General features: G+C 39.9%; 1 protein-coding gene across 1 annotated transcript in view; it reads left to right on the top strand.

Annotated features, from left to right (window-relative positions):
- Nucleotides 1-22120, top strand: part of dlst (dihydrolipoamide S-succinyltransferase) — a 42920-nt gene extending 20800 nt beyond the window's left edge. Inside the window, exons 9-15 of the mRNA XM_052036231.1 lie at nucleotides 1015-1085; nucleotides 4352-4449; nucleotides 8222-8352; nucleotides 9474-9547; nucleotides 17414-17497; nucleotides 18531-18698; nucleotides 19644-22120. Of these exons, the coding sequence (XP_051892191.1) occupies nucleotides 1015-1085; nucleotides 4352-4449; nucleotides 8222-8352; nucleotides 9474-9547; nucleotides 17414-17497; nucleotides 18531-18698; nucleotides 19644-19778 (761 nt within the window). The 3' untranslated portion in view covers nucleotides 19779-22120. The remainder of the gene's footprint in view (nucleotides 1-1014; nucleotides 1086-4351; nucleotides 4450-8221; nucleotides 8353-9473; nucleotides 9548-17413; nucleotides 17498-18530; nucleotides 18699-19643) is intronic.
- The last annotated feature ends 3871 nt before the right edge of the window (nucleotides 22121-25991 follow it).

Raw genomic sequence — 25991 nt, 5'->3', positions numbered from 1 at the left:
TAAAAGACCTTATTAATTTCATATCTCAAATATCTCATACTCCATATTGAATTGATGTCCGTTCTTAAGCCAAAGTGTCTTGCCAGCGATGCACAATGAGATCCCAAGTGCACCAGCTCAGTGGGTTGTACTCACACTGGAGATTAAAGGTTCAAGTCCCACTCCAGAGTCCTGAGCACAATGAATTAGAATGACACTCCAGTGCAGTGCTGAGAAAATTATGAGAGGCCTGGGTTCTTGATGGAATGTTAAAGCAAGGCCTTTCTTTCCTCAGTTGGATGTTTTTTAAAAACAAAACCATTACAAGAGCAGCAGAGTTATTCAGTTTGTCGTGATTGACAGTCATCCTTCAAATAACATCATTTTTTAAAAAAATTGGGTTATCTGGTCAGTTGTCACATTTTTGTATGCTGTGTTTTGTGTGTAAACTGAGATTCACATATTCTACTTTTCAGCTGTGATCTCACTTCTAAAGTATTTTGTGTTGGGGTGTCCTGAGGTCCCGAAATGTACTGTATTAATGCAGAGTTATTTTCCTTTGGAAAATGTATGCTTTTGGTGGCATTCATCAAGGGAAGAACCCTGAACCGCATGTAATGAGTTCACTTCTTTCTAACACCTTGCTTTATCACACAACGTTCTCCTCACTACTGCTTTGGACTGCCACTAAGATTATGCACTCAAGCCTGAGTGAAGCTTGAACTTTCAACTTTCTGACTGAATCAAATGTGCTATCAACTAAAGATGATGTAATAAACAACACTGAAAACAAAAGGTTGTTAATCTTGGCAGTTCTTTTGCTGTATTTGATTGTTCAGAATGTTTTCTTTGCAGTCATGGATCAATAACTTCTAACCAGTGAATTTGCTTGTGTATACATAACAGCAACATGGTTACATTGTTTCTTGTTTAAATGGAATTTTGCTGAGTTATCTGCAAAGTACGAGATGATGGGAACAGGATATAAATATACGTAGTTTCTAACATTGCCTTGTAATATTATTTTTGTTCCAGTTTCAGCAGTGAAACCTACTGCAGCTCCTGTTGGACACTTAGCCACAGCTGGTGTCAGATCAGAGCATAGGGTAGGTATGAAGGGTCAAAATAAAAAGCTATGATATCAATTGCACGTTGTTATCTATTTGACATTGTATATAAATAGTAGCAGATGATGGCATCTTTGGTATATTTGGAATGAAATTCTTGGATGCTACCTTCCTGGTTCATCAACTTGCCCATGAAGTATTTCCTGTCAAGCAGTTTCATATTTTGGAGAATTCCTTGCTCTATTGACTGTATAAGGAATGTTATGCTGGCAACAAGAAAAACAATGAAGTTATTCCCGACTCAAAAGATGGGCCTTGCAGTTATAGAGGAAGAAAAATCACCTTAGTATTTTGTGACTTTCCTTTGTTTCCTCAAATGTTCCTTACCTACCAGCACAAAAACACAAACCAATACCAGAAGTTCCCTCTGTCCATCCAAGTATTAAGCTGTGCTTTATATTCCATTAGTCGTGGTGCCCTTGAAAGCTCCTTGACTTGTATTTTCCAACGACCAATAACTTTGTGCATGTCTGCTGCATTGGCACGTGCAAGGACACTAAGATGGCACTTATTGCACTTGAATCAGATTCTGTTTCTAGTTTGCATCCACTAATGTCAATCAGTCTTGTCAGCATTGTAGATCTCAGCAAAAAGACCATACTCATCAATCAGTGTTTAAAAGAACTCCATGTATATTTTTTCGGTAATTCATACTCAGATTCTTTTCTCGCTTGAAATATCAAGCCTTTGGATGCCATGCCAAAGCTTGAAGCACAACAACCAAACATCTGAAAACTTCCAGGGTTCTAAAATCTCCATCTTCTCATAAAATTCCTTGGCCTTTTCGATCGACGTGAGTCCAGAAGTCAGTGTGTCTTCTGAATGTTTCAAAGCAAACCATTCATACAAAATCTTTGGGCTAGATTTGGTAGTTTTGCAGTGGATAGAAAGCAGTGGGTTTTGATAGCTTTGCTCATCTCTGAAGTCATGAAATACAAGCCTTTTGAGCTTGTGTTGTAGACTATCAGTGAGCTCACATTGAATTTCTTCAAGTTATTCTTATTTTCACCCCTCCAGTCATTTCATCTCCAACTTCTGTCCATGTCTGCTGCTGTTACCATGATACCAGGTGGGTAAAGCTACCAGGTGGAAGCAGAAGTAGGTGCATGCTGGATGGAAGTGGAAATTTTCCACGATAGCGAAGGCTGAATTTGTATTGGCGTATAGGGAAGTAATTGCTGGTTGGTTAGTGAGTGAGTGCACTGTAGTTCATTTGGTGGGTTTTGGTTTCTGTGGAGTGATAACTAAAGGAAGAAAGTCAGGAGAAAGACCGAGTAAGGTGTGCTTTCCTTCCCTGATGTTCATACTTTAAGCTGCAGTGGCCTGACTACCACCAGCTGGGATGCTCACCAATACCTGGTTTGGGTTTTGCCAAGAATACAAATAAGGATCAAGGAGCTGAATTCCAGTCCGAAGTGAGCATGATCACTCTTAACATCAAGGTAGCATTTCACTGACTGTGGCATTAAGGAGCCCCGGTAAAATTGAAACCAGTGGACGTTGAGGGGTAAAGAATGGTTGGAGAGAGACTTTGCACAAAGGAAGATGGTAGATGGAAATGGATCAGCCCAGTCACAAGGACGTCACTCCAGGAGTTCCTCAGGGCAGTGTCCTAGACACAACTCTCTTCAGCTGTTTCATCAACTACCATTCTTTTATCATAGGGTCAAAAATGGGGAGTTTCACTTATTGTACAAGTTTATTTCCATTCATAAATTGATGTCCATTAACTATGTGCATCAAAGCTCGGATGATATTCAAGCAGTGGCAAAAACATTTATGCCAAGCAAGTGGCTGGTCTTGTTTATCTTAGAGAGCAAATGCACATGGCGACACTCATTGACACTACTACTATTCTGGTGGGTTCACCATTGACCAGGAACTAACTTTTCCAGCCACAAAAATGCTGTGGCTATAAGAAAAGGTCATTGACTGGGTATCATATGAATGGTTCCTGATGCTCTTCCACCATTTACAAGGCATAAGTCAAGAGCATGCTGGAATATACTCTTGCCTGGATAAGTGCAGTGCAAACAACACAAAAAAAAACAACACCATCTAAGGCAAATTAAACCACTTTACTGGCACCCAATTTATTTCTCTTTCCTCCAGCACCCCCGCAACCACTCTCAAACATTCACTCCACTACTAGCACATTGTGATTGCAATGTGTGCCTTATATAAACTGCTCTGTAGTTACTTGCATTAAGCTGCTCCAGCAGCTTCTCCCAAACGAGTGGAGCTGCTGCTCCAGAGGCTTGGATTCAAACCTGACCTTGGCAGTCTGTGTGGAGTTTGCAAGTTCCCCCTTTGTACTCTCTGGGTGCTCCATTTTTCTCCCACATACTCAAGACATGGGTTGATAGGTTAGTTAACTATCTATTGTCTTTGTGTAGATGAGTGGTAGAATCTGGTTGAGTTGATGGGAATGTAGGGAGCATAGGTTACAGTGAAAATTAGTGGGGAATAGGATTGCTCTGCAAAGTGGCATAGACTCAGTGGTTGAAATAGCCTCTTTTTACATTGTATAGAAATATGGTAAACCCACAGCCTCCACCAGCAAGGAGGACAGCGGGCACTAGGGAGCACCTCCATTTGCAGTTTTCTCTCCTGGTAACATGCCATCCTGACTTGGAAATAGTTTGCCATTATCATCATTGGATTAAAGTCCTTGACCTGTAACCAAAGGTACCTTCATGGGAAGGACTGGGAAATTCAAGAAGGTTGTTCACCAGTTTCTCAAAGGAAGTTAGGATTAGGCAGTAAATGCTGGTCTCACCAACAATTCTCACATCCTGAAATGAGTAAGTCCTGTTCTCCCTTCATGTCTGTGCGTTCTGGCTTCCATTGGCTTTTTTTTGCAAATCCCTTAATAACCTTACCACTGCCAATCTTGGTATTTAATTCTAGCCTTGCAACTCTCCAATTCTTACCTCCTGGATTGTCCCTGAATTTAATTGTTCCACCTTTGGCAACTCTGCCCTAGGCTGCACCGGCTGTAAATTCTGCAATGCCCCTCTGCCTGTATGTTCCCTCTTTCAAGATGTTCCATAAAACCTACCTATTTTACCAAGCACTTGGTCATCTGCCTTAATATCTCGCTATGTGAGGCAGTATGAAATTTTATTTAGTATGTCTTCCATGAAGCAACATGGGATGTGAAGCAATGTGAAAGTTGCTATGTATGTGCAACTTGTTGATCCATTAAAATAGAATAATTTAGTAACTGATTTTCAAATTATTAGGTTAAAATGAATAGAATGCGACAGCGAATTGCACAGCGACTAAAGGAGGCTCAGAATACTTGTGCCATGCTGACGACATTTAACGAGATTGATATGAGGTAAGATGGATTCTGTAGCTACAATCGACGTAAGTAGAGCCATGCACATAGCTGTAATTGTCATTTATTTTGTGTGCTTATTTGATTGATAGGAAAGACTGGTGTTTAATGTATGCTTTACTGCTGAATTGTGTCAGGCACTGAAGATTTTCTGCTCAAGTAGTGGAGTTGTGAGATTCCATTGCATTGTTCCCATTGATGCTCGGTGCCAGTATGTTGTGACTCTGCAATTAGCATTAGCCGGAACTGACTAAACCTATTTATTCTTTGCTTTGGAAGCAGATGTATGAAACTTGTCACCTTGTGTTGGGGAGTTGTAGTGAGTGACATATCTATACTTCTTTTACACCCATTAATACTTTCCTGGATCTCCCCATATTGCAACTGTTCATAGGCAAATTCAGCTTAGACTTTGCTGGTATGACTGGCTGGGTACCGATAGAGTCACTCCATCGTTGTTCCCCAGGTGAATTAGCTGATTTTGAGAATTGTGCATTGTTAATCATGGTGGCAAACCCATGCTTTATCATTTCAGTGCACAACAGTGTGGTCCAACATGATAGGTCTAGCCCATGTACTAATCTAGAACTTGACTTTTGCTGCTTTGTCCTCTTCTCTGTTCCTTTTCTGGCCTTTGTCTTTATACAAGTCTTGTGGAAATGTTGAATGCAGAAGGTTACAGGGCAGTGTGTTGGCTTTAAGTTGAAAGTAACTGTACTACATCTTGAAGCGTCATTAGGAAATTTTCTTCCAATCCCATGTAAACCCCATGGCAAACTGAAAAATCATCTCCACTTAATGACAAACGTGTAAATATCTGTTCCTAAAGTGCTTTTTGTTGTCAGTTGCACAGACTGCACCATGTTAATTTGAGAAAATATTTGTCTCTTGTGTTAGAAATAATGCTTTTAGCATTTCTTTTAAGGGTCTAATAAGCCAGTTTTGGTTACAGCTCTTCAGGATAGTGTTGTGTAACAATACCTATTTAAACAGATTAGTGAAGAACACATTTTACAAGACTAACATCTGCATGGAGACTGAAGAGAAGGAGGAAAGAGATGGAGGAGAGAGATAAACCCCCAAGGGAGAAGCTTGGTCTTCAAATGAAAGCAGTTTAATGATGAGGCAATGGAATTTTGATATCGTTAGACTAGAAGATTTTATCATTTCTGGCTCCTTTTCTTGTGTTCTTGCATCTTGGGGATGCATAATAGTGTTAGTTAAGTAATCCTAGATTTAATAGGCTTAAGTGCAGGAAAACAAACAGGGTTAAGGGGAAAACACAGACATAGATGCCTTTTATTGGGTCAGTGAGCACACTATCCATTTTCACTGGCTTTTAACTATTTCATTGCTAGTTTCATTTGAAATGTATATCCTTGTGGTTTTGACACACATACTATCTGCAGGGAATTCTGTCTTCTGTGGACAGTTTAAGATTGTACTTCATGCTAGGGTTTGGAGCACCTTTGTATTTTTCATGTCAAAAGTCAGTTTCAAATTTTCCAGCATCAGCGATGCTGTGGGTTGCAGAATGAGGCCACTGAGCCCATATTTTTCTGCATTTGTAGCATGACTATGATACTTGTGAGATGGGTCAGAGATTTATGATTTGCCAAGGCCAGGGTATGTATCTTTTGGACAGATGAAAACTGTCAAAATGAGAGGACCCTGTGCTTCCCAGAATTCCATTTCTATGTGCTACTGAATCAAGAGAGGATCAAAAAAAATAGTGTGTCATCTTCTGGGATTTCCATGCCACCTCGTATCTACTTCTCACTTGTGCTGTTTGATATGTCTGTTGCAACCCTAGACTCCTTTAGAAATTATGCTGTGTGTACTAGTGGCCTGAAAATTTTATCAAAATTGGTTTTGGCAATTAACATCAATGGGTTCTCAATATCATATGTTTATTCAGAAATTTCAGGGTTCATTCATATGGTTGCCTCTCTACCATATGGGACTGAGTGCCTACGTAAACTATCTTTCGGTTAGTTGAGCTGTATAGGTAAATCTAGTTTTTAATCATGACTTACTTGGTGTACTTAATTCATTTGATCATTTGTTGTAACGTATACAGGATTAGTTTTCCTATAATACTCCAAAACGTAGTGTGACATTTCAGGTTTTCATCATTGGCTGTCCCTTCTCCCACCCTATGATGTTTTCTCTGCAGTGTGCCCATTCTCATTTGCAGAGGTATGGTTATAAGTTGACTGAACAGTTTAATGATTGCTACCACCATGCCACACGGATGAGGTGAGGAACAAAAATCATATGCAGAGCTGTAAAGGTGCATCATACCCGTCATCAGAGTAACGACAGAAATTTCTCCAAGTCTGAAAATGTGAAGTGCAGTGCAATTTGCTGTAAGACAGATGAAAACAAAAGGCAGCAATTCTGCTTGGGTGAAATGGAATGAAATTGTAGTGCTGAGACACTATGTTGATTGAAAGCCTTAAGGTGATTTCAGTGCAGTTACATCAAAAAGTGTCCTAAGCACTTATAAAAGCCATTCAGATGATAACAAACACTGCACTGAGCTTGTAAGTATTTTGAATAGAAAATGCTATTGAGCTGCTTCTTTACGAAAACTTAATGATATTTAGCGATAGAAGATATGTGATGAGTAGTTCTAACAATGTAAGGATTGAATTGGCACTAAGTAAATGTTTGAGTTGTAAGTCATTATTGAAAAATAAGAGCTAATAAGTTTTTCTTAAAATAAATATAGAGAATGAAGGCAGAGGCTGTTGGGCTTTGTATTGAGCTGCTTAGTGTAGCCTGAGACCAGGTGAATATTTGGATTCTATTATTGTCTACAGATTTGTATAACAAAGGACAGAACAAAAAAAAGCAAGTTTAAAAACGAAGTTTATTTGGAAGCCAGTTTTTAAATATTTGCTACTTTCATGAGGATTGGGGGAAGAAAGGAAATTCCACCTCCTTTCAATCTTTCTAGTGTACGTGTGCACGTAAACTGTTGTCCAACTTTTTTGTAATAATGTTATCCTTGATTTCTTTTCTAAAACAAAAGCTCATACAATTCCCAGTAAATGTCATTATTACTCAACATGTAATCAACATTTCAGTTGGAAGTAAGGATGATTGCACACGATTAATTAGAAATGTCTTGAAATCTAATTGAATTTGAAAAACAAGTTATTCTAACTTTGTGGAATCATTAATGAATGGAATCATTAATGAGTCTGCATTTATAATATGTAGATTTGAACATATTCCCTTCACTTGTGATTTGGAGTGAATTCAGACAATGTAATCGCACCTAAAGTATTGATTATTCTTTCCAGAGATGCTTACTGCTCACTTTCAACCTTGTTTTCATCTGGATTATTTGTAACAATGGCAATTTTTTAGTTATTTTGTTCAGTTCCAAGTTGTTCTCGTGGGTCTGCTTAAGTTGATCTGTTCACTTCCCTCTAACTTTATATTTTATTTTAGGAAGACTTCCACGCTTACTGAAACTGTCTATAGATATTTAACTGCACTCAATGCTTGGGTTTTTTGCTTAAGAAACATGGAAGTATGGAGAATGTTTAAACTTGTGGTTGACCATCAAGTATATCTTGTACATGTATATGGACACGTGTATCTTATGCTGATTAGTAAGTAGAAATATGCCTCCAGTGATTTTTGTAGCCACTTACTTGGGTCAGCACTGTTTGGGAAATCCTACTAACATTTGTGCTTTATGGGGCTATTTAGTTTCAAAGACCATTTTTGACAAATTGCTTTTTCTTTTTTTTTGCAGCAATATCCAAGAAATGAGAACTTTGCACAAAGAAACCTTCCTCAAGAAGCACAACCTGAAGCTAGGTTTCATGTCTGCATTTGTTAAGGCATCCAGTTTTGCACTGCAGAATCAGCCAGTGGTAAATGCTGGTGAGTGAAAATAGTGGATGGGACCAAATATTGCTGCATATATTTGAGCAAAAAGCTATTGAAGTCCACTTCAAATTATTAGAAATCATCGGTATAATAGTAAAGTCAAGGATCTACATAAAGGCAGGCGGGGTTGTTGTTTCAATAATTTCAAATGAAGCACAGTTGGGTGACATTTGTTCAGTAGAATTTAGGAAAGAGTTGGTCAATAAATCACATTAATAGCTGAAATCTTCCCACTCATTTACACAGGAATAAATGTGAAATACTGGCAGCTTTTTGTTTGGAAATAGGATGGAGAGTTTTTGGACAATGAGAAGCACTTAACGAAAGTGAACAGTAGAGATGTACAGGTTTCTGACTGACCTTCAAACAGACACTTGTAATGAAAATCAAATAAACTGCAGAATCAGAAAATCTGAAATAAAAACAGCAAATGCCAGAGAACTGATGAATAGTGTTTGACCTGAATCATTAACTATCTCTCTTTCCACAGATGTTGCCTGAACCTGAGTTTTTGTAGCATTTTCTGTTTTTATTTCAGACAGCCATAATGTTTAGTTTATTGGTGAAACTTGAAATGCAGCCTACACCTTGCACCAGAGAATTTTCATTATTTTTCATATTCATTGATATAAAGTAAAATGTCAATCTTTAATTTTTTTTGTCTTTTTTAAAAAAATAAACTTGAGGGCAGCAACATTTTTCAAATATAAAATAAATTCTCTACCCATTTACTTGAACTACTCCATGTCAAATCCTGTTCCGAAGTGAAAGAAGGGGTGTGTTCCCAGGCCTCCTGCTTAAACTAGAAATCAAAGAATGAGACACAAGGTTATTTGTGGTGATGGGTTGGGGCTTCACTTCGATATTGTGGCACAAGGAGAATTTTCTAAGTGCAGGGAAATGGAAACTTTCAAAACAGTGTGTTTGGAAAATAACATGAATGGATTGTCCGTCTAAGAATTTAAATATTTAGCTTGCACTGTTTAGTGGGCAGTCTCTTCATCAATGTGGCTAAATCATGCCCACAGCATTTTATTCCACTGAACCTCATCTCTATCTATAAAGGCAACAATTTGTTCAGTTAATGCAGTGTTTTTATTTATTTTTCTATCTAGTTATTGATGATACAACCAAAGAAATCATCTACAGGGACTATATTGACATCAGTGTAGCTGTAGCAACGCCAAAGGTAAGCATTTGTTGACTCTGAATTAGTCACTGGTATCAGTCAGAAGGATAGAATAGCTATTGACTTCTGCTCATTAGCACATTTTACACTGAAGCTTTTGGACAGCTTTAATTCATTCATGCAGAATGAGCATCATTAAGTTTCTGCATTCTGTTACCTTGTACTACCTCTATGTACTGTTGTAATGAAATGATCTGTTTGGATGGCATCCAAAACAAAGTTTTTCCACTGTACCTCAGTACATGTGACAATAATAAACCGATTTACCAATTTAATATTTTGCATTAATTCAGTTTACTTTTAATCTCGAAGGCTTTACAAACTAATACTTGTTATAGTGACCAGGTTATCAGCTGCATTGTAAATGTAAAAGGTGTGGTTGAATTACAATTTGATAAGGATTCTGAGATCAAGATCTAATTTTCAGGAATACCATCATTGAGTTTGTGAAGGAATGAAATGCTATGCGATTATTCTAACCCCAGCGTAGCTTGTAATCCAAAACTTGCGGTAAAATCTTCTCTACAGTTTATCCAACGGTCAGCAAATCTAAATGCTAGTTGGTCTTCCTAAACGTTACTGGTGTTCCACAGGGATCAGTGCTCGGACCCTTGCTGTTTGTAATATATGTGAATGAATCAGGTATATTATCACTGACTTGCATGATGTGAAATTTGTTGTTTTGTGGCAGCAGTACAGTGCAAAGACATAACTATTACAAACATAAATAGTGCAAAAGAAGAAGGAATAATGAGGTGGTGTTCATGGGCCATTCAGAAATCTGATGGTGGAGGGGAAGAAGCTATTCCTGAAATGTTGAGTATGGGTCTTCAGGCTCCTGTACCTCCTCCCGGATGGAAGTAATGAGAAAAGGGCATGTCCTGGATGGTGAGGACCCTTAGTGATGGGCACCACCTCTTGAAGATATCCCCAGTGGTGCGGAGGGTTGTGCCAGTGATGAAGCTGGCTGAGTCTACAACCATCTGCAGCCTCTTGCAATCACATGTCATGGCATGAATACAGATGACATGAAGGTTTGTGGAGTTGTTAGTGTGGAGTGTAATCTTAGGCTACAGCGTGATGTCAATGGGCTGAGAAATGGCAGATGGAGTTTTATCCAGATAAATATGAGCTGGTGCATTTGAGAGTACTGATGAGGCTAGGACATCATGAATGGTCTGGTCCTAGGGTTTATTGAGGAACAGAGAGACCTTGGTGAACAAGTCTGAAAATCCTTGAATGTGGCAGTGCAAGTAGCTAACTTGGTTAAGAAAGCATATGGGATACTGGCTTTCATTAGTCGGGGTATGGAATACAAGAGCAAGGAGGTTATGCTCCTACTTTATAAAACATTGGTCAGACCTAAGCTGGAGTACTGCATGCTGTTCTGGTAACCATGCTGTAGAAAGTGTGGTCAAATTCTAATGGAGCATGTAGAGAAAATGACAGGGACCTTAGGAGCATTGATCTACAGATGGATCTTGGGATGCAAATCCATGTCTCACTGAAGTGGAGACACAGGTGGCTAGAGTAGTGAAGAGGGCACTTGGTATGCTTGAGGCATTGAGTATAAAAGCTGGGACATCATGTTGCAGCTACAGAAACTTGGAGTATTGTGTACAGTTCTGATTGTCACACTACAGGAAGGATGTGGTGGCGATAGAGTACAAAAGAGTTTCACCATGAAACTGCTGGAATGGAGGGCTGTAGTTATAAGGAGAGGTTTGATAGTTTATTGTCAATGGAATGTTGGAGGCTAAGGGATGACCTTCATAGAGGTTTATAAAATTGAGTGGCATTGATCGGACTGATAGTGTTTTTCTCAGGACAGGGGAGTCTAGAACCAGAGGGCATAGTTTAAGGTGAAAGGGGAGAAATTTAAAGGAGATCAGAGAGCTAGGTTTTTCACACAAAGGGTGTTAGCTATCTGGAATGAGCTGCGAGAGGAGGGGTGGAGGCAAATACAATGTTTAAAGGGCATTTTAGATAGGAAAGGCATAGAGATTCATGGGCCTATTTTAGGCAAATAGGATTAGCATAGATGGGCATCACAGTTGGCATGGGGAAGATGGCCTGGAAGGGCCAGTTTCTGTGCTGTACATTCTCTGATATGGTAGCGCTGGAGAGGGTGCAGAGAGATTCACCAGGATGCTACCTGGAATGGACCGTTTCAGTTATCAGGAGAGACTGGAGAGGTTTGGGTCTGTTATCCCTGGAGCAGAGGAGGTTAAATGGGGACGTGATTGAGGTGTATAAAATTGAGGGCGATATAGATTGGGGAGACTGCAGGAAACATTTCCCCATATCAGAGGGAGAAAAAGCTAGAGGACATAGATTTAGGGTAGGGGGTAAGGGATCTAAAGGAGATCTGAGGCTGACCTTTTTAACCCAGAGAGTGGTGAGTTACCTGGAATATACTGCCTGTGAGAGTGGTGGAAGCAGAGTTACTGACAGCATTTAGGTGTCTAGATGACCAATTGAATTGCCTCAGCACAGAAGGCTAAGAGACGAGTGCTGGAAGATGGGATTAATGTGGATGGGTGCCCACTAGTCTGTGTGGATGTGTTGGGCTGAATGGCCTGCTTCCATGCTGTATGACTCTCTGACTCAGTTTGAGAATGGGAAGCTTGGGTTTGAAACTCGTGTCTTAAACATGAATAAAAGTAATTACAAAGTTATGAAGGTAGAACTGGACTGGAAAAATAGATTAAAAAGTAAGATGGAGGATAAGCTGCAACAAGACATGTAAGGAGAGAGGTCATAATTTTCAGCCAAAGTGTACTCCATTATGAAATAGACTTGATGAGAAGGATGAGCCATCCTTGCTATCCAAGGAAGTTGAGGATGATTTCATATTTAAAGGAAAGGTAAAAAATATTGTTAAGATTAATGATAAGCCAAAGATTGAAAAAGTTTTAGAAACCAGCAAAAGGATGACTCGAGATAAGGGAGAAAATAGACAGTAAACTAGCCAGAAGTATGGAAGCTGACAGTAAGAGCTTCTACAAGTACATAAAATGGAAGAGAGTAGCTAAAGTAAATGTTGGTCCCTTAGAACAGTGGCTTTCAACCTTTTTCATGCTGCGGCTCCCCAGAACATGTCCTTGTTAGGTGGTGGACCCCCAAAGCCCACAAAATCAAACAATCGATAATTCATGCATACAACACTTAAATTACTGCGCATAGGCCCTATTGAAATAGTGACTATTTCAATCACCGATAATTACCAGCGGTGTCTTTCAGTGTTCAGTTCAATGTGAAGGTTGTGCCTGTTTTGCACTGCAGAGTTTGTCCAAACATGGTGGTATGTGTGACAAACGTACGCGTATGTCATCCTCAATATTCAGTCTTGATCTGTATTTGGTTTTCATGGCAGTGACTGCAGAAAATGCTATTTCGCACAAGTAAGTGGTTGCAAATGGTAACAGAACATTGACGGCTTTGCCGGACAGCAGTGGATACTCCTGGGAACATGCTATCCAGAATGACAACAGTGACATTCGGTTGAACTGCAAGCGCAAAGTCCTTTCAGATGACAGTTCAGCCAATTCTTCTTGTTCATATCCAGTTAAATCAGTAAGCATGCATTCAAACGGATTTCGAATCCAATCAAACATGCTTGTGTCATCGTCGCCAAAATACTCATGGAAATAATGTGACAGCTGTTGAATATGGTTCCAAATGGTGCTTGCAATGGCCTCTGTCTTAGTCTTATTCACTGTCAGGTCAGCCAGCAACAGAAACATATTATAGACGCCTCGCTTGCATCTTCCCTTCCAGGTACGCAGTTTTTTCTGGAAGGCGTTGATTCTGTCATGCATTTTCAGAACATTTGAGCCAGCAAATTGTTCTGAAAAAATGCGTTTTAAGAACATTTGAGTCCTTGCAATGATAGATTTAAGCTGTTGAAAATGTTGGAAATGTCTGCAGGATAAGCTAATCTGGCAACCCATGTCTCATCTGACAAGAACTGTGCCAATGCTCCGTTATGCTCATTTAGAAAAATGAGCAGTTCATCTCGCAATTCATATACACGCTGCACAACGCGGCCTCGTGACAGCCATCTGACTTCTATATGTGGCAACAAATGCTTATGCTTGGCTTCCATTTCACGGCTTATTTTTTCAAACAAAGGATGACTGAGCGGCCTGGCTTTGATAAAGTTAACAATTTTAATGCACGTGGAGAACACATCCACAAGATTTTCATCCATATGCTTTGCAGCCAAAGCCTCACGGTGAATCATGCAGTGGGTTGCTGCTACATGTGGAGCTACTTCTTTCACTTGTGCGACTAGACCCGACTTCTGTCCCATCATTGTGGCAGCACCATCCGTGCATACTCCAATACACTGTGTCCACGCCAGTGCCGATTGTACATTAAAAAGTGTCAAGCACATGGAAAAGTTCTTCACCGGTTGTACGCCCTGGGAGCGCCTTGCAAAACAGTCTTCCAAAGTCTCTCCTTCCCAGCAATATCGAACATAAACCAACTGTGCAACACTGGCAACATCAGTACTTTCGTCGAGCTGAATCGCAAATCTGACTTGCTGAAGACATGCTATCAGCTGGCTCTGTATATCTTCTGCCATATCGCCAATTCTTCTGCTTACTGTGTTATCAGACAGTGGAATGGCTTTCAGTTTTTGACTGGATTCTTTTCCCAGTACAACTTCGCACATATCTACTGCTGCAGGCAGTACAAGCTCTTCTCCAATTGTGTGAGGCTTTCTGGAACGTGCTAATCATAATGCTACCAAATATGATGCGCAAAGAGCCTTCTCATTTACAGTGGCGCAGGCTGTCATTTTGCCTTTCTGCTTGAGGTACAGCTCCTTTTGCCGCTCAAAATATTCCTTTGGCTTACTGGCAATATCTGGATGCACTGTTGTTAAATGGCGCTTCAGTTTCGCTGGTTTCATTGCATCGTCAGACAGTGTTTGCAAACAAACAACACAGAGAGGTTGGTCTGCATTTGTCCCCACTGCGATGAAGCCATATGAAATGTATTCTGGATCGTACTTGCGTTGTTTTCTCTTTCACTCACCCTTATCCCATTCTTCATCGGAATCTTCCGGTTTCTGGTCAGCTTTTCTCTTCAGAAATTTCTCCATACTCAGCAATACACGCTGGACAGTTTAATTACTATTACTGATAAACAAAATTATCAAAACAAATCTAAAATTTACGCGCTTGTGCACTTTTCGTTTAACAGTGATGTCACTGTGGCGTAAATGCACGGTAAGTAAGCGATATTATTAAGGCACACCAACAACGTCACTCAGTCTCGCTAACACTACAGTGCACAACAGAATAGTAGTGATCACTACTGACTACTCTGACTACACAAATCGAATATTAAGCGGCAGCTTACCAGAAGGGAACACAGTCTAAGTCTCTAAGATTGTCGCCTGTAACAGATAGAATAGATATGGCCGATTTTCTGAATAGTGGAAAACTGGAGCAAGCAGGTAAGCTACGTCTTTGTAACAGGTAGCTTTTCCATTTTTTTTCTTGGCTTGCTCGCGGACCCCCAGGGATCTGTGGACCACAGGTTGAAAACTTCTGCCTTAGAAGAGAGTAGGGAATTGTAGAAATCTTACACAAATATATTGTACCTGTATTTATGGTAGAAGGCGTTATGTACATCCCAAAATGGTAGAAAACCAGGGGCAAGGAGGAGGAAGGAACTTTAACAACATATCATTGTATTTGGCAAATTAATGGGATTAGCTTCTTCAGAATGCTGCCTGGATTGGAGGATTCACCAGGACGTTGCCTGAATTGGAGGACTATTGTTATGGGGAGAGAGTGGATAGGCTGAGCTTTCCCCTGGAGCCAAGGAAGCTGAGGAGTAATCTGGTAGAGATGTATAAAATTGAGAAGTTGATAGTCGAAATCTTTTTCCCATAGTAGAGGTATTAAAAACAAGAAAGCTTGGGTTTAAGGTGAGAGGAAAGAGTTTTAAAGGGGATTTGAGGGGCTATCTGGAGGAGGTGGTGTAATCAGACATGATCGCTACGTTTAAGAGATATTTAGATTGGCACAAATAGGCAAGGCGTAGAAAGTTGTGGACCTAATGTGAGCAAATGTGATTAGTGTAGGTGGATGGAAAGGTCACCATGGACGTGATGGGCCGAAGGGCCCATTTCTGTGCTGTACAACTCTCTAAATGCTGCCTCGTCCCCTGGATCTGATGAACTGCTTCCTTTGGTCTTAGAAGTGGCTGCAGAAAAGCGAATGCATTATTTGTGATTGCTGAAAGCTCCCTAGGTTCTAGAAGGGTCCCGGAGGAATAAAAAGCCAGAAATGTCATACTGTTATTCAAAAAAGGAGGGAACACAGAAAGCAGGAACCTATAGATTAATTAGCCTAAGTTCTGTCATTGTGAAAATGCTAGAATGCATTATTAAGGAAGTTGTGCCAGGATATTTAGAAACCTATAATAAAATCAAGCTGCTTTATAAAAGGGAAATCGTGTTAACGGACTTAATAGTTTTTTGAGGAGTTATCAAGCAGGGTGGATAATGGTACACAATTGGATGCAATGTATTTGGATTTCCAAAACAAATTCAGGAAGGTGCCTTTTTAAAGCTGATTGCACAAAGTAGGAACTTGCTGGATTTGAGGTAGTAACATGGATAGAGAATTGATTAACTAACGGAAAGCAGAGTTGAGATATACGGGTCATTTTCAGGTTGGCAAACTGAGGTATCACGGGGATCAGTACTTGATCCTCAACTATATACATTCAATATTAATGACGTGACTAAAGGAACTGATTTTATTGCCAACGTATTTGGCTGCTATATGTAGGAGTGGGAAAGCAAATTGTGAGGAGGATGCGGGGGATATGATGGGTTAAGTGACTGGAGAAAATTTTGGTAGATGGAGTACGATATTGGGAGATGCAAGGTAGAAAGAATAGAAGAGTAGAATATTGGTTAAACGAAGAGAACTCTTACCCAGAGGGTGGTTGGAACCTGGAACACACTACCTGAAGGCTTTGGTGAAGGCAGGTACTCTCACAACATTTAAGAAGCTTCTAGATAAGTACAATCACAATGCATAGAAGGCTACAGACCAAGTAAATGGGATTAGTATAGATAGGTACATGACAGGCGTGGAGGTCCTGTGTCAGTGCTGTATGTCTCTGACTTGACCACTACCTAAAACAAAGATCTGTGTATCCTTGTACATTGAAATACAAAGTTAGCATGCAGTTACAGCAAGTATTTAAGAAGGCATATAGGATGTTGGCCTTTTAACTTCATACCCCTTGCAATAAATGTTGGGATGTTTTGCAACAACTGTACATGGCATTGGTGAGACACCACACCATTTTTGCAGTTTTGGTCTCCTTATTTAAGGGAGGATTTGCTTGCATTGGAGGAAATAGAAAGAAGTTTGTTGCTTGGAATAAATGAGTTGTCTTACAAGGAAAGGTGTTCAGCAGGTTGGGCCTGCTCTCACTGGAGTTGTGAAAAATGAGGTGTGATCCTTTTGAAGCATTAAGTCCCCTCAGGATCTTGTACAAGGCAGCAACATGGGAGTTGAGGCAAAATCAGATCGGTCCTGATCTTTCTGCTCCTGCTTCAGTTTCCAATGTTCTTATGTTCCTCTTGAAATCATATAAAACAGCCCTGCTTTTATTAAAATATCTTAATCTATTGGTGGATCACTGACTTGAAATTAATTACTGTATTATTAGGAATGGGCTTTTCATTTGTTCAGGCCAAAATTCATTTTCTCTGATTTATGATATATTTTCTTAAATTTCCTGCATATTAAGGGCTTGAGATGTTTACTTCAATAAAAAGCATTTTGTAAGAACAGTGTGTAACTATTTTTTTTCTTCCATCCATAGGGTCTGGTGGTTCCTGTTATCCGAAATGTTGAAACAATGAACTATGCCGATATTGAGAAAGCAATCAATGAGCTAGGAGACAAGGTGATTGTCAAAGCATTATTATTGCTTGTTAGTTTGTTCTAATACTATCAGGCACTTTTTCCCATTTACAGCATATTCAAACCATCATAAAACATCTTTATAAAACACTAATTCAGCCACTGTTGGAGTATTGCATCCATTTCTGGGAACCGTACATGAGAATACTGTCAAAAACTTAGCAAGGGTGCAGAGGAAATGTAGTGGAATAATTCGTATGAATGAAGTACTTAAGTTACATGGAAGACTGGAGTAGCTGAGGTGGTTGTTCTTTGACCAGAGGAGATTCAGTGGGGTCCTGGTAGAGGTGTATAAAATTGAGGGGTATAGACAGATTAGCTAGAAAGACATTGTTCTCACTGGAAGTGTCAAGACCCAGAGAACACATTTCCATATTGCATATTTCCTTACAACATAGGCCATTTAACCAATCAAGTCTATGCTGACTCATAGAACAATCCCATTCCCTGAAACCTACTCTCCCCAAAACTGTTCACTTTGCTTTGTTCTTTTTGTATCTGAGAAATGCAGACTTCACAATGTTATTTAATCTCTAATTTTTTCCCAGGACTGAACATTAACTCTTGTTTCTTGTTACCTGACCCTAAGTTTCCAGCAATTTTTAAATGCGGTGTTTTTGTTTTTGTTATAAGGTCCTTGATGGTTTGTCCTTTGACCATTTGGTTTTGTTTGTTTAAGCAGTGTTACAACTTGTGTCTGAATTGTTTCAGTATAAACGAAGCTGCTTTGATATTTTGAACAAGAGAGACAGGAAACAACAAACCAAAGCCCTTTTAGCAGGGCAAAACAATTAAGTGTTACAGCTGGAAGTGATCATCTTTCTATGGAGCAAAGTACCTTACAGAATTGAAATGAGTGTTGAAGTATGAGATAGGAAGTTTTGTATGGAGGAAGAGAAGATCGGGGATGAATTCGATTACACTGTTGTACAGTGATCCAAAGTGAGGTTGGATAAGGTGAGAAAAGAAGTTGGCAAATTTGAACATCCTAACAAGCACGTTTTGCACTGTTCTAGGCACGCAAGAACGAGTTGGCTATAGAGGACATGGATGGAGGTACTTTCACAATCAGCAATGGTGGTGTGTTTGGCTCAATGTTTGGGACACCAATTATCAACCCACCCCAGTCTGCCATCCTGGGTATGCATGGCATCTTTGAGAGGCCAGTTGCAATTAAGGGCCAGGTAAGTAGTAATCTCATTATATTATAAAGCTTATTGATTGGTATGGTTTTAAAAGGATTTCCAGTATTGCTCCCTGTATTACAAAATAGATTGCAACTTACTGTCACAGATTTGATGTGATTTAAGGACACTACTTCCAAGTTTTGTCTCATTTCCCATTAGATTTGAAGCTGTAGTCCTGACTAGAGGCCATTTTCAAATCTGCACTTTTTCTTTGAGCTACCTCATTGGCATTATCTACAAAGTAGCTCTGAGCATATGCAAATAGCATAACGTTTTGTACAGTGCTTGCAGAAAAAGTCCTTGCTGTATAAATCCTTCTGATAGGCAAAGCTTCCCTTCCAGCATCACTAGAATAATTTGGATCATAGTACTTCCACTCCTCTCACCACCCATCTCCTGCCTTTGTTGTTCTACTTGATGTGTGTGGGGGGAGTGGAATTGGTTTTCTGAAGACATCTTGGAGTTAGAATAAAGATGTGTGCAGTTCTGTTGAGGAAAGTCTTTTTCATAGCCTGAACCTTTAACACATGCCAATGTTTAAAATTCTATGTAGAAATCATTGTCAATAAGCTACATGCTTAATGGGCCTCTTCACTCTTCTTTAATGGTTCCCAGATTTGCTGTACAAGGTTAGGTTGAGATGAAAATGGAAGTTTTCCCCTATGCTATTGTTTGCATCAATAGCAAATTAGAGTTGTGTTGCTCTTCACTTGGGTTAGAAGCAGAGCTGAGCTGTTTGTAAGAAACATTGCCTTGGCTTATTATGGCCTATTACCTGGGTCTTGGCTAAATGCCTTGAGCTGGTGCACGTTTGTGGAAAGTGGTTCTAATGGTACCTGTGCAGGAGCACTGGCCTGCACTTTGGAGGTTTATGGCTGTTGGGTGAGTACACTGAATTAACTGATTTAAACACATCTCCCACTTGTTTTCCTCTCTTTGAAGGTTGTGATCCGTCCCATGATGTATGTGGCCCTAACCTATGACCACCGCTTGATTGATGGCAGAGAAGCAGTACTTTTCCTCCGAAAAATTAAAGCTGCAGTTGAAGATCCTCGTGTGCTACTACTTGACATTTAAACCCAATTACAATTATTTAAAAAGAAACACATACTCAAAATGTCATACGCATTTTCATATTAAATAATTGTTTTACCTTTTTGATGTTTAAAAAAAATTATAAATGAATGTTTTATGGACAAATTGCAATTTCTGTAGGAATTGTTTATAATGGAAGGGTATGGCATGTCAGAGACTTTACAGCTAATTTATATTATGAGGAAACAAGCATACTAACATGGGTAAATCACTGATATTTTATATTGAGGGAGCAGCTTTGAGTGGTCTCATTCACAATTTAGTATTAAAGAGCATGAAACTGGCAATTGCAACAAAAGATGTCAAAATTGACCAATATTGAAGCTGGAAATGCAGAATTCCTTATCTGATACTCATAGTGAGACATATTGCCAAGGCAGATACAGAATCTTTGCTTCTAACAAATGATGCTTTTGATTTGGGAATGTTCCACATCTGAGAGAACACATTTCATCTTCCACCATTAACATCTTTATCTTGATATAAAAATGCACTGATTGAAAGAGTACTGTTGCAACATTATTTTCTATCCAGCTAGGTAGAAGCAAATGCATTGTCCCAAAGTTATTTTGGGAACTTTGAGTTGCAAAAATTTTACATTAGTCACTTACAGAATGGAGGACATGAAATTATTTGTTCTTAATATACTAGTTTTCTTGTGGCCATAACACCAGGCTTCAAGTTTACAATATTGCTGTAATTAATATCTGCTACCAAACTTTGCTGTTGAAGACATAATGAAAAAGAAACCCTCATCGCTAAAACAATCTGAAGTTTACAAAGTTGGCAAGCTAAATTACACAAAGGAGCCAGAGGGCTGAAGGAACACAACTAATGGTACAGGTGATTACTGTTCCTTTTAGATGGCTATGAATTTACAATATATAAATGTTGTGTTGCAAGTTTTAGTTTATTCTCCATTGATAAGTCTTTGTACTGGGTTCATTTCTCGTTCCCCCTTTCACCACCCCCACAGCCCAAATTGTCTAGCTGGTATTAAGTTCCAAGCACCTTTGCTCAAGAATGCATGCCACAGTCTTAGCACGCAGCTGTGCAGCATCATGTTAGTCCAAGTTTCCAAGTGTTTCATTATGGGACCAGCTTAATACAACCCACTTTGCTAACAACGTATTCTGTTCAAATCAAATCCTGTTTCCTCGGCAATGAATTTCCTTGTCCTCTGAGAATTAAGCGGTCTTTTGAGATTTTAAAAAATGCGCACAACTTTTTTATTCCTGTACTATGTTGGGGTGTACAGACGGTATTGTGATTAGCACGATATTAGGGTCAGTAAACTTGTTTATCAGGTCAAGTATTATTCAAATAAATGTGGATCTTTCTGTATTGTAGAGAGAAGGGTTTTTATTGAAAGCTGCTTCCTGACATGAAATGTCCTTCCTATATTAATGGATTACAGTAGTACAATTTGATAGAGTAGCAGGAAGACGGTTCCAAATTGAGAATTAAGTCAAGAGTGTTCTTACAGGACAGTTAATGAGCCCTTTCACACTATGTAGGGAAATATGCATTAGGATTGAGAACAAACTGGGTGTGGTGGGGAGGGGATTGGCACTTTTGAGGTCGTGTTTTTTTTCAGTGGGATTATTTTTAATACTAGCTCGTGAGATTCACATGACCTTTCTGTCATTGTGTGTTAAGTGAAAAAGTGAGCCCTATCCTTAGTTTGAGCTTGTGTTTTTGAGACACAAATATACACTAGTACACAATCAGAGGTGCTACTCCTACAGATTTGCGTACATTTTCCCGCATCTTCCGAACAGTGATAATATTGCTTCCCTCAATCTGCACAACTTTTAAATATTCGATACATGGTGTGCACCATGATTTCACTTGTGACACTAGCTCACCTGTTTCCATCAGCACATGGGGCATAGTTGGATATACGTACGTCATTTTAAAAAAAATTACCTGCACCGCAGTGCGGTCATTGGCAAGAGGGAAACTAATCTGTGATTCAGAGAAATGTATCAGTTACCCAACAAGCTACAGAGGAGAAATTCTTAACAGCTTTATTGTGGGTACGCTGCCAAGCAAGCTTAAGCACTATGTACCAGTTGGATGCAGTTACATGATGGTTTATTGATTGTGCGGCTTAGACCTGTCCCAGTCGGTGCTTTTCCAGGCATGGCATTTAGTGGTATACTGGATGTTCATATTTACTTTGCAGCACTCTTATCAGTTAATTAAATTCCAAAAAGTTTGAAACATTTAACCAAAAATGAGGCAGTAAGTTGAAATGTTGAAAAGGACAATTGGTAATGTAATAGTATTCGAAATCAATAAATGTGACTATTCAAACCCTCTTTCGGCTGGTCTAAGATCTGAGAGCACAGGCCATTCTGAATGGGAGATGGGTGAAATTCATCTGCCCCTTTTACTTTCCTACCTTCCTTCCTCTGTGAAAATCCTGCATGTTTGCACTGATTTTAAAAACGTTGTATATTTTCTTTTAAATGTGTTGGTCTTTCAATCCTCTGGGATTGAGGTTGGGTTTTAGCTTAGAGTGCACTGGTGTTTGCCACATGGTGAGTTGAGATTTTCTCCAAAACCTGCAAAACAGCTGGGATCCATTTGCACTGGATTACCAGATCTGTCTTTAAGGACTAGAACTGGGGCAGAACATACACCTACCCCTTTTGCAAGAGCAATGACATTAAGACAGAATTTGGATGCCTTACTTTCACTACACTTTCGAGAGTTTAGGTATAACAGAAGATCAAAGAAGCAGCTGAGATCAGGTTTAGTGACTTCAGGATGTGTGCAAGATGGACCTTGTAAGTATGGAAATTTGAGTGAAGAGATTCTCAAAAGAATCTTTAATAAAAGTATCAGATTTGTTCAAGTAAAAATGGTTGAGATGGAGTGGGAAGTAATAGGTCTAGCTTCTCTCTACGCTATCTATCTTTAAAAGATGTAATGGGGACCTTAAACCCTGTACGTCAACACTGTAGGATGTTGGGAGTCTTGCAATCTCTGTCATTTATACCAGTAACTTGCTATACCTTTTCAGGAATTATTTAAAAATATGCAGTCTGTATTTAGTAACTACAGGGTCTGGTGCTTTTCTTTGCTGCTACAGGTGAACAAATTTCCCGAGGTAACCACCCTCCTTGTATTTGTGGATTAAAGACTCAACTGCACAAACTTGAAGCTGATTGAGTTCACTGATCTGCAATTAGATATGACTTGGCTACAGACCAAATGCTGGTAAAATGGGATTAATATAGATAGGGACTTGATGCTCAGCATGGATCTATCAATCCTTCTACAAGACATTGGTGAGGCCACACTTGGAGTATTGTGTGCAGTTCTGGTTACCTAAGCTTTGGAAAGATGTCATTTAGGTGTAAAAGGTGCAGAAAAGATTTGCAAGGATGTAACAGGGACTGGAGGGTTTGAGTTATAAGGATAGGCTGTGACCATTTTCCTCTGGAGTGCAGGAGGCTGAGTACCTCAAGAGGTTTATAAAATCATGAGTGTAGCTAAGGTGGATCATCACAGTCTTTCTCCTAGGGGAGTCTAAAACTAGAGGCCACAGATTTGGGGTGAGAGTGGAAAGATTTAAAGGGGACCTGAGGGGCAACATTTTCACACAGAAGGTGATGGATATATGGGACGAGCTGCCAGAGGAAGTGGTAGAGGCTGATACCATTACAATCTTTACAAGACATTTGGATAGGTATATGGATAGGAAAGGTTCAGAAGCATATGGGCCAAACATAGGCAAATGGGATCAGCTCAGATAGACCTCTTGGTCAGCATGGACTAGATGGGCTGAAGGGCCTGTTTCTGTGCTGTATAACAATGACTCCAAACCTGAAGTTTCAGATCGTGTGCACTGGTTTGCCTAAACTGGCTTAGCTGGAGTTATTTAGCCAAAGTGCCTTGGGTTAGAGAGTGAAAAGTCAATAAGTTCCCCGATCACTATCCTGAGCTTTATCTTGGGGGGAAAAAAATGTGTTGATGCTTACGAAGAGCAGGATTCGGCCATGTGTAACTATTTGAGGACCTGATACTGCACGAGGCAAAAGTGTTAGTCGGGTGTGGATAGAAATTGGACAAGTGGCTCCCATGCTTGCTGCATTACCACCTAAGTTAGTTCTGGGTGGAGGAAGAATTCTTTGTCCTATTTGCACAAACATTTCATTGTAGGAGAGTGCAGTGTTGGAACACTGGCCACCCACCCTGCACGAATGTGACACTAAACTTCCAACAGCATGGTGGCTCGTGTGCTTTATGTAAAGATAATGCCTTCATAAAGCAGAGGTTGCTTGCGTTTCGAGTAACAGGAGGGAGTGTTTAGCCATTTAGTTAGCATCAAATTCAGGCCTTAATGGGAATATGAACGTGGAGATTCCAGAGTTGCAGATGGACGCCTACCAGTGAAGCTGCCACTTGGTTGTGTTGCTGGGATCTCGCACGAAGTCCAAGAAGCGCAGCACAAACTTCCCCAGCTCCTAGAGGAACTGGTTAGACCTGCCCGTGAGAAAGAAAGGTAACAAGTTAGTTGCATTATTCAATTTCACCTATGTTTTAATTCACATTTTTAGGTGATTTTTAATTTTCATATTTTGTCTTCATCATTCGGAAGCAACAAAAAAAGTTCAGTAGCTTTGACAGGTGGTGAAGTGGACGTGGCACTCAGCTGTTCCATGAATGGGGCTTGTTCTGACCCAGTGGCATCATGAAGGGTCTCGCCCATAAGGTCCAAGAGGTTTTTGTCCAACCATGTCATCTTCATTCAGGATCACCTAAGGTCAGTGTGGGACAACCTGGTATCCAAGTGGTGAGTCGGGACCATTCAAAATGTATTCTAGATATGAGCCATATCTGAAATGTGAACCAGCCTTTGACCTACTCACTTTCATTTATGCATTGCCGAATGATTTAAAGGAAGTCTTAAGGATTGAGATTACATGTTCTTTAAATCAATTTCTACCCCCGCCTCCCCTCAGCTCCTCGATGACCAATATATTGTACAGTTATTGGTTGACCTAGCGAATCTAACTGAAAGCTGGCGGTTTATGTGAAACCCCATAATCCTGGCAGAGGCGTCATTTTCTATTCTCGGTAATTCAGAGACTGAATTTATCTGTCATTGGGACCTCCTGCAATCGCATTTTTCCGTGGGAGCTTGGAAAGTTGCATTAACCTCCAGTTCTTTCATGACACAAATAAAACACTTCTGTGCAAGATAACATTCAGGTATGGAAAACCTTGATTTCCTCAAAAGATTAATAAGGAGGTCCAGTATCAGGTAATCTCATAATGCAGAGTTGAGTGTTCAGTACTTATGTTATCAGTACTCTCAGTTGGTGGAATTATGCAGGCAGAATTAAAATTAGCGTCATTGTGAAGGACTATAGAGAATGAACAGCTGTTCTTTTTGGTTGATTCTGTGATTTCACCCCAAATAATCAGAATCAGGTTTATTATCACTGACGTATGTCGTGAAATTTGTTGTATTGCAGCACCAGTATAATGCAAGACATAAAAATTACTATAAGTTACAAAAATAAATAAATAGTGCAAAAGAAGAATAATGACGTAGTGTTCATGGACTGTTCAGAAATCTGATGGCAGAAGGGGAGAACTGTTCCTGAGATGTTGAGTGTGGGTTTTCAGGGTCCTGTACCTCCTCCCTGATGGTAGTAATGAGAAGAGGGCATGTCCCGGGTGGTGAGGGTCCTTATTGATGGATGCCGCCTTCTTGAGGGACTGCCTCTTGAAGATCTCCTCAATGGTGGAGGGAGTTGTTCCCGTGATGGAGTTGGCTGTGTCTACTATCCTCTGCAGCCTCTTTTGATTCTTCTCCTCATCTCCCATTTACATGCTGCTTTCCTAGCACTGGAAGATGTTAAGCAGAGATGTTTGGATAATCTACAGTTTACCTACAGTTGGTGTAGGTAAGATGATCCTGTCTATCTCTTCTAACTGGCTCAGAAAAGGATGAGATGAGGCTGGGACAAATGGTAACCTGGTTAGAGTCCAAGTTTGTGAAGCAAGGCCTCAGTCCCAGCAGAGAAAATGTCCAAAGCCTCAGCAGGGTGGCTGCATTGTCTCTTTAACATCCAGACTGCAATATGTCCAGACTTCAATGAAAGAACTAGGAGAAGCAGCCCATGTGATAAGACTATTGAATGGTTCCCTTATACAATGAGATGGACTTTGACC

This window comes from Pristis pectinata, chromosome 1 (genome assembly GCF_009764475.1).
Source record: "Pristis pectinata isolate sPriPec2 chromosome 1, sPriPec2.1.pri, whole genome shotgun sequence".
Taxonomy (NCBI): domain Eukaryota; kingdom Metazoa; phylum Chordata; class Chondrichthyes; order Rhinopristiformes; family Pristidae; genus Pristis; species Pristis pectinata.
The sequence above is the reverse complement of the archived record's forward strand: the minus strand, read 5'-3'. Positions and strand labels throughout refer to the sequence as shown.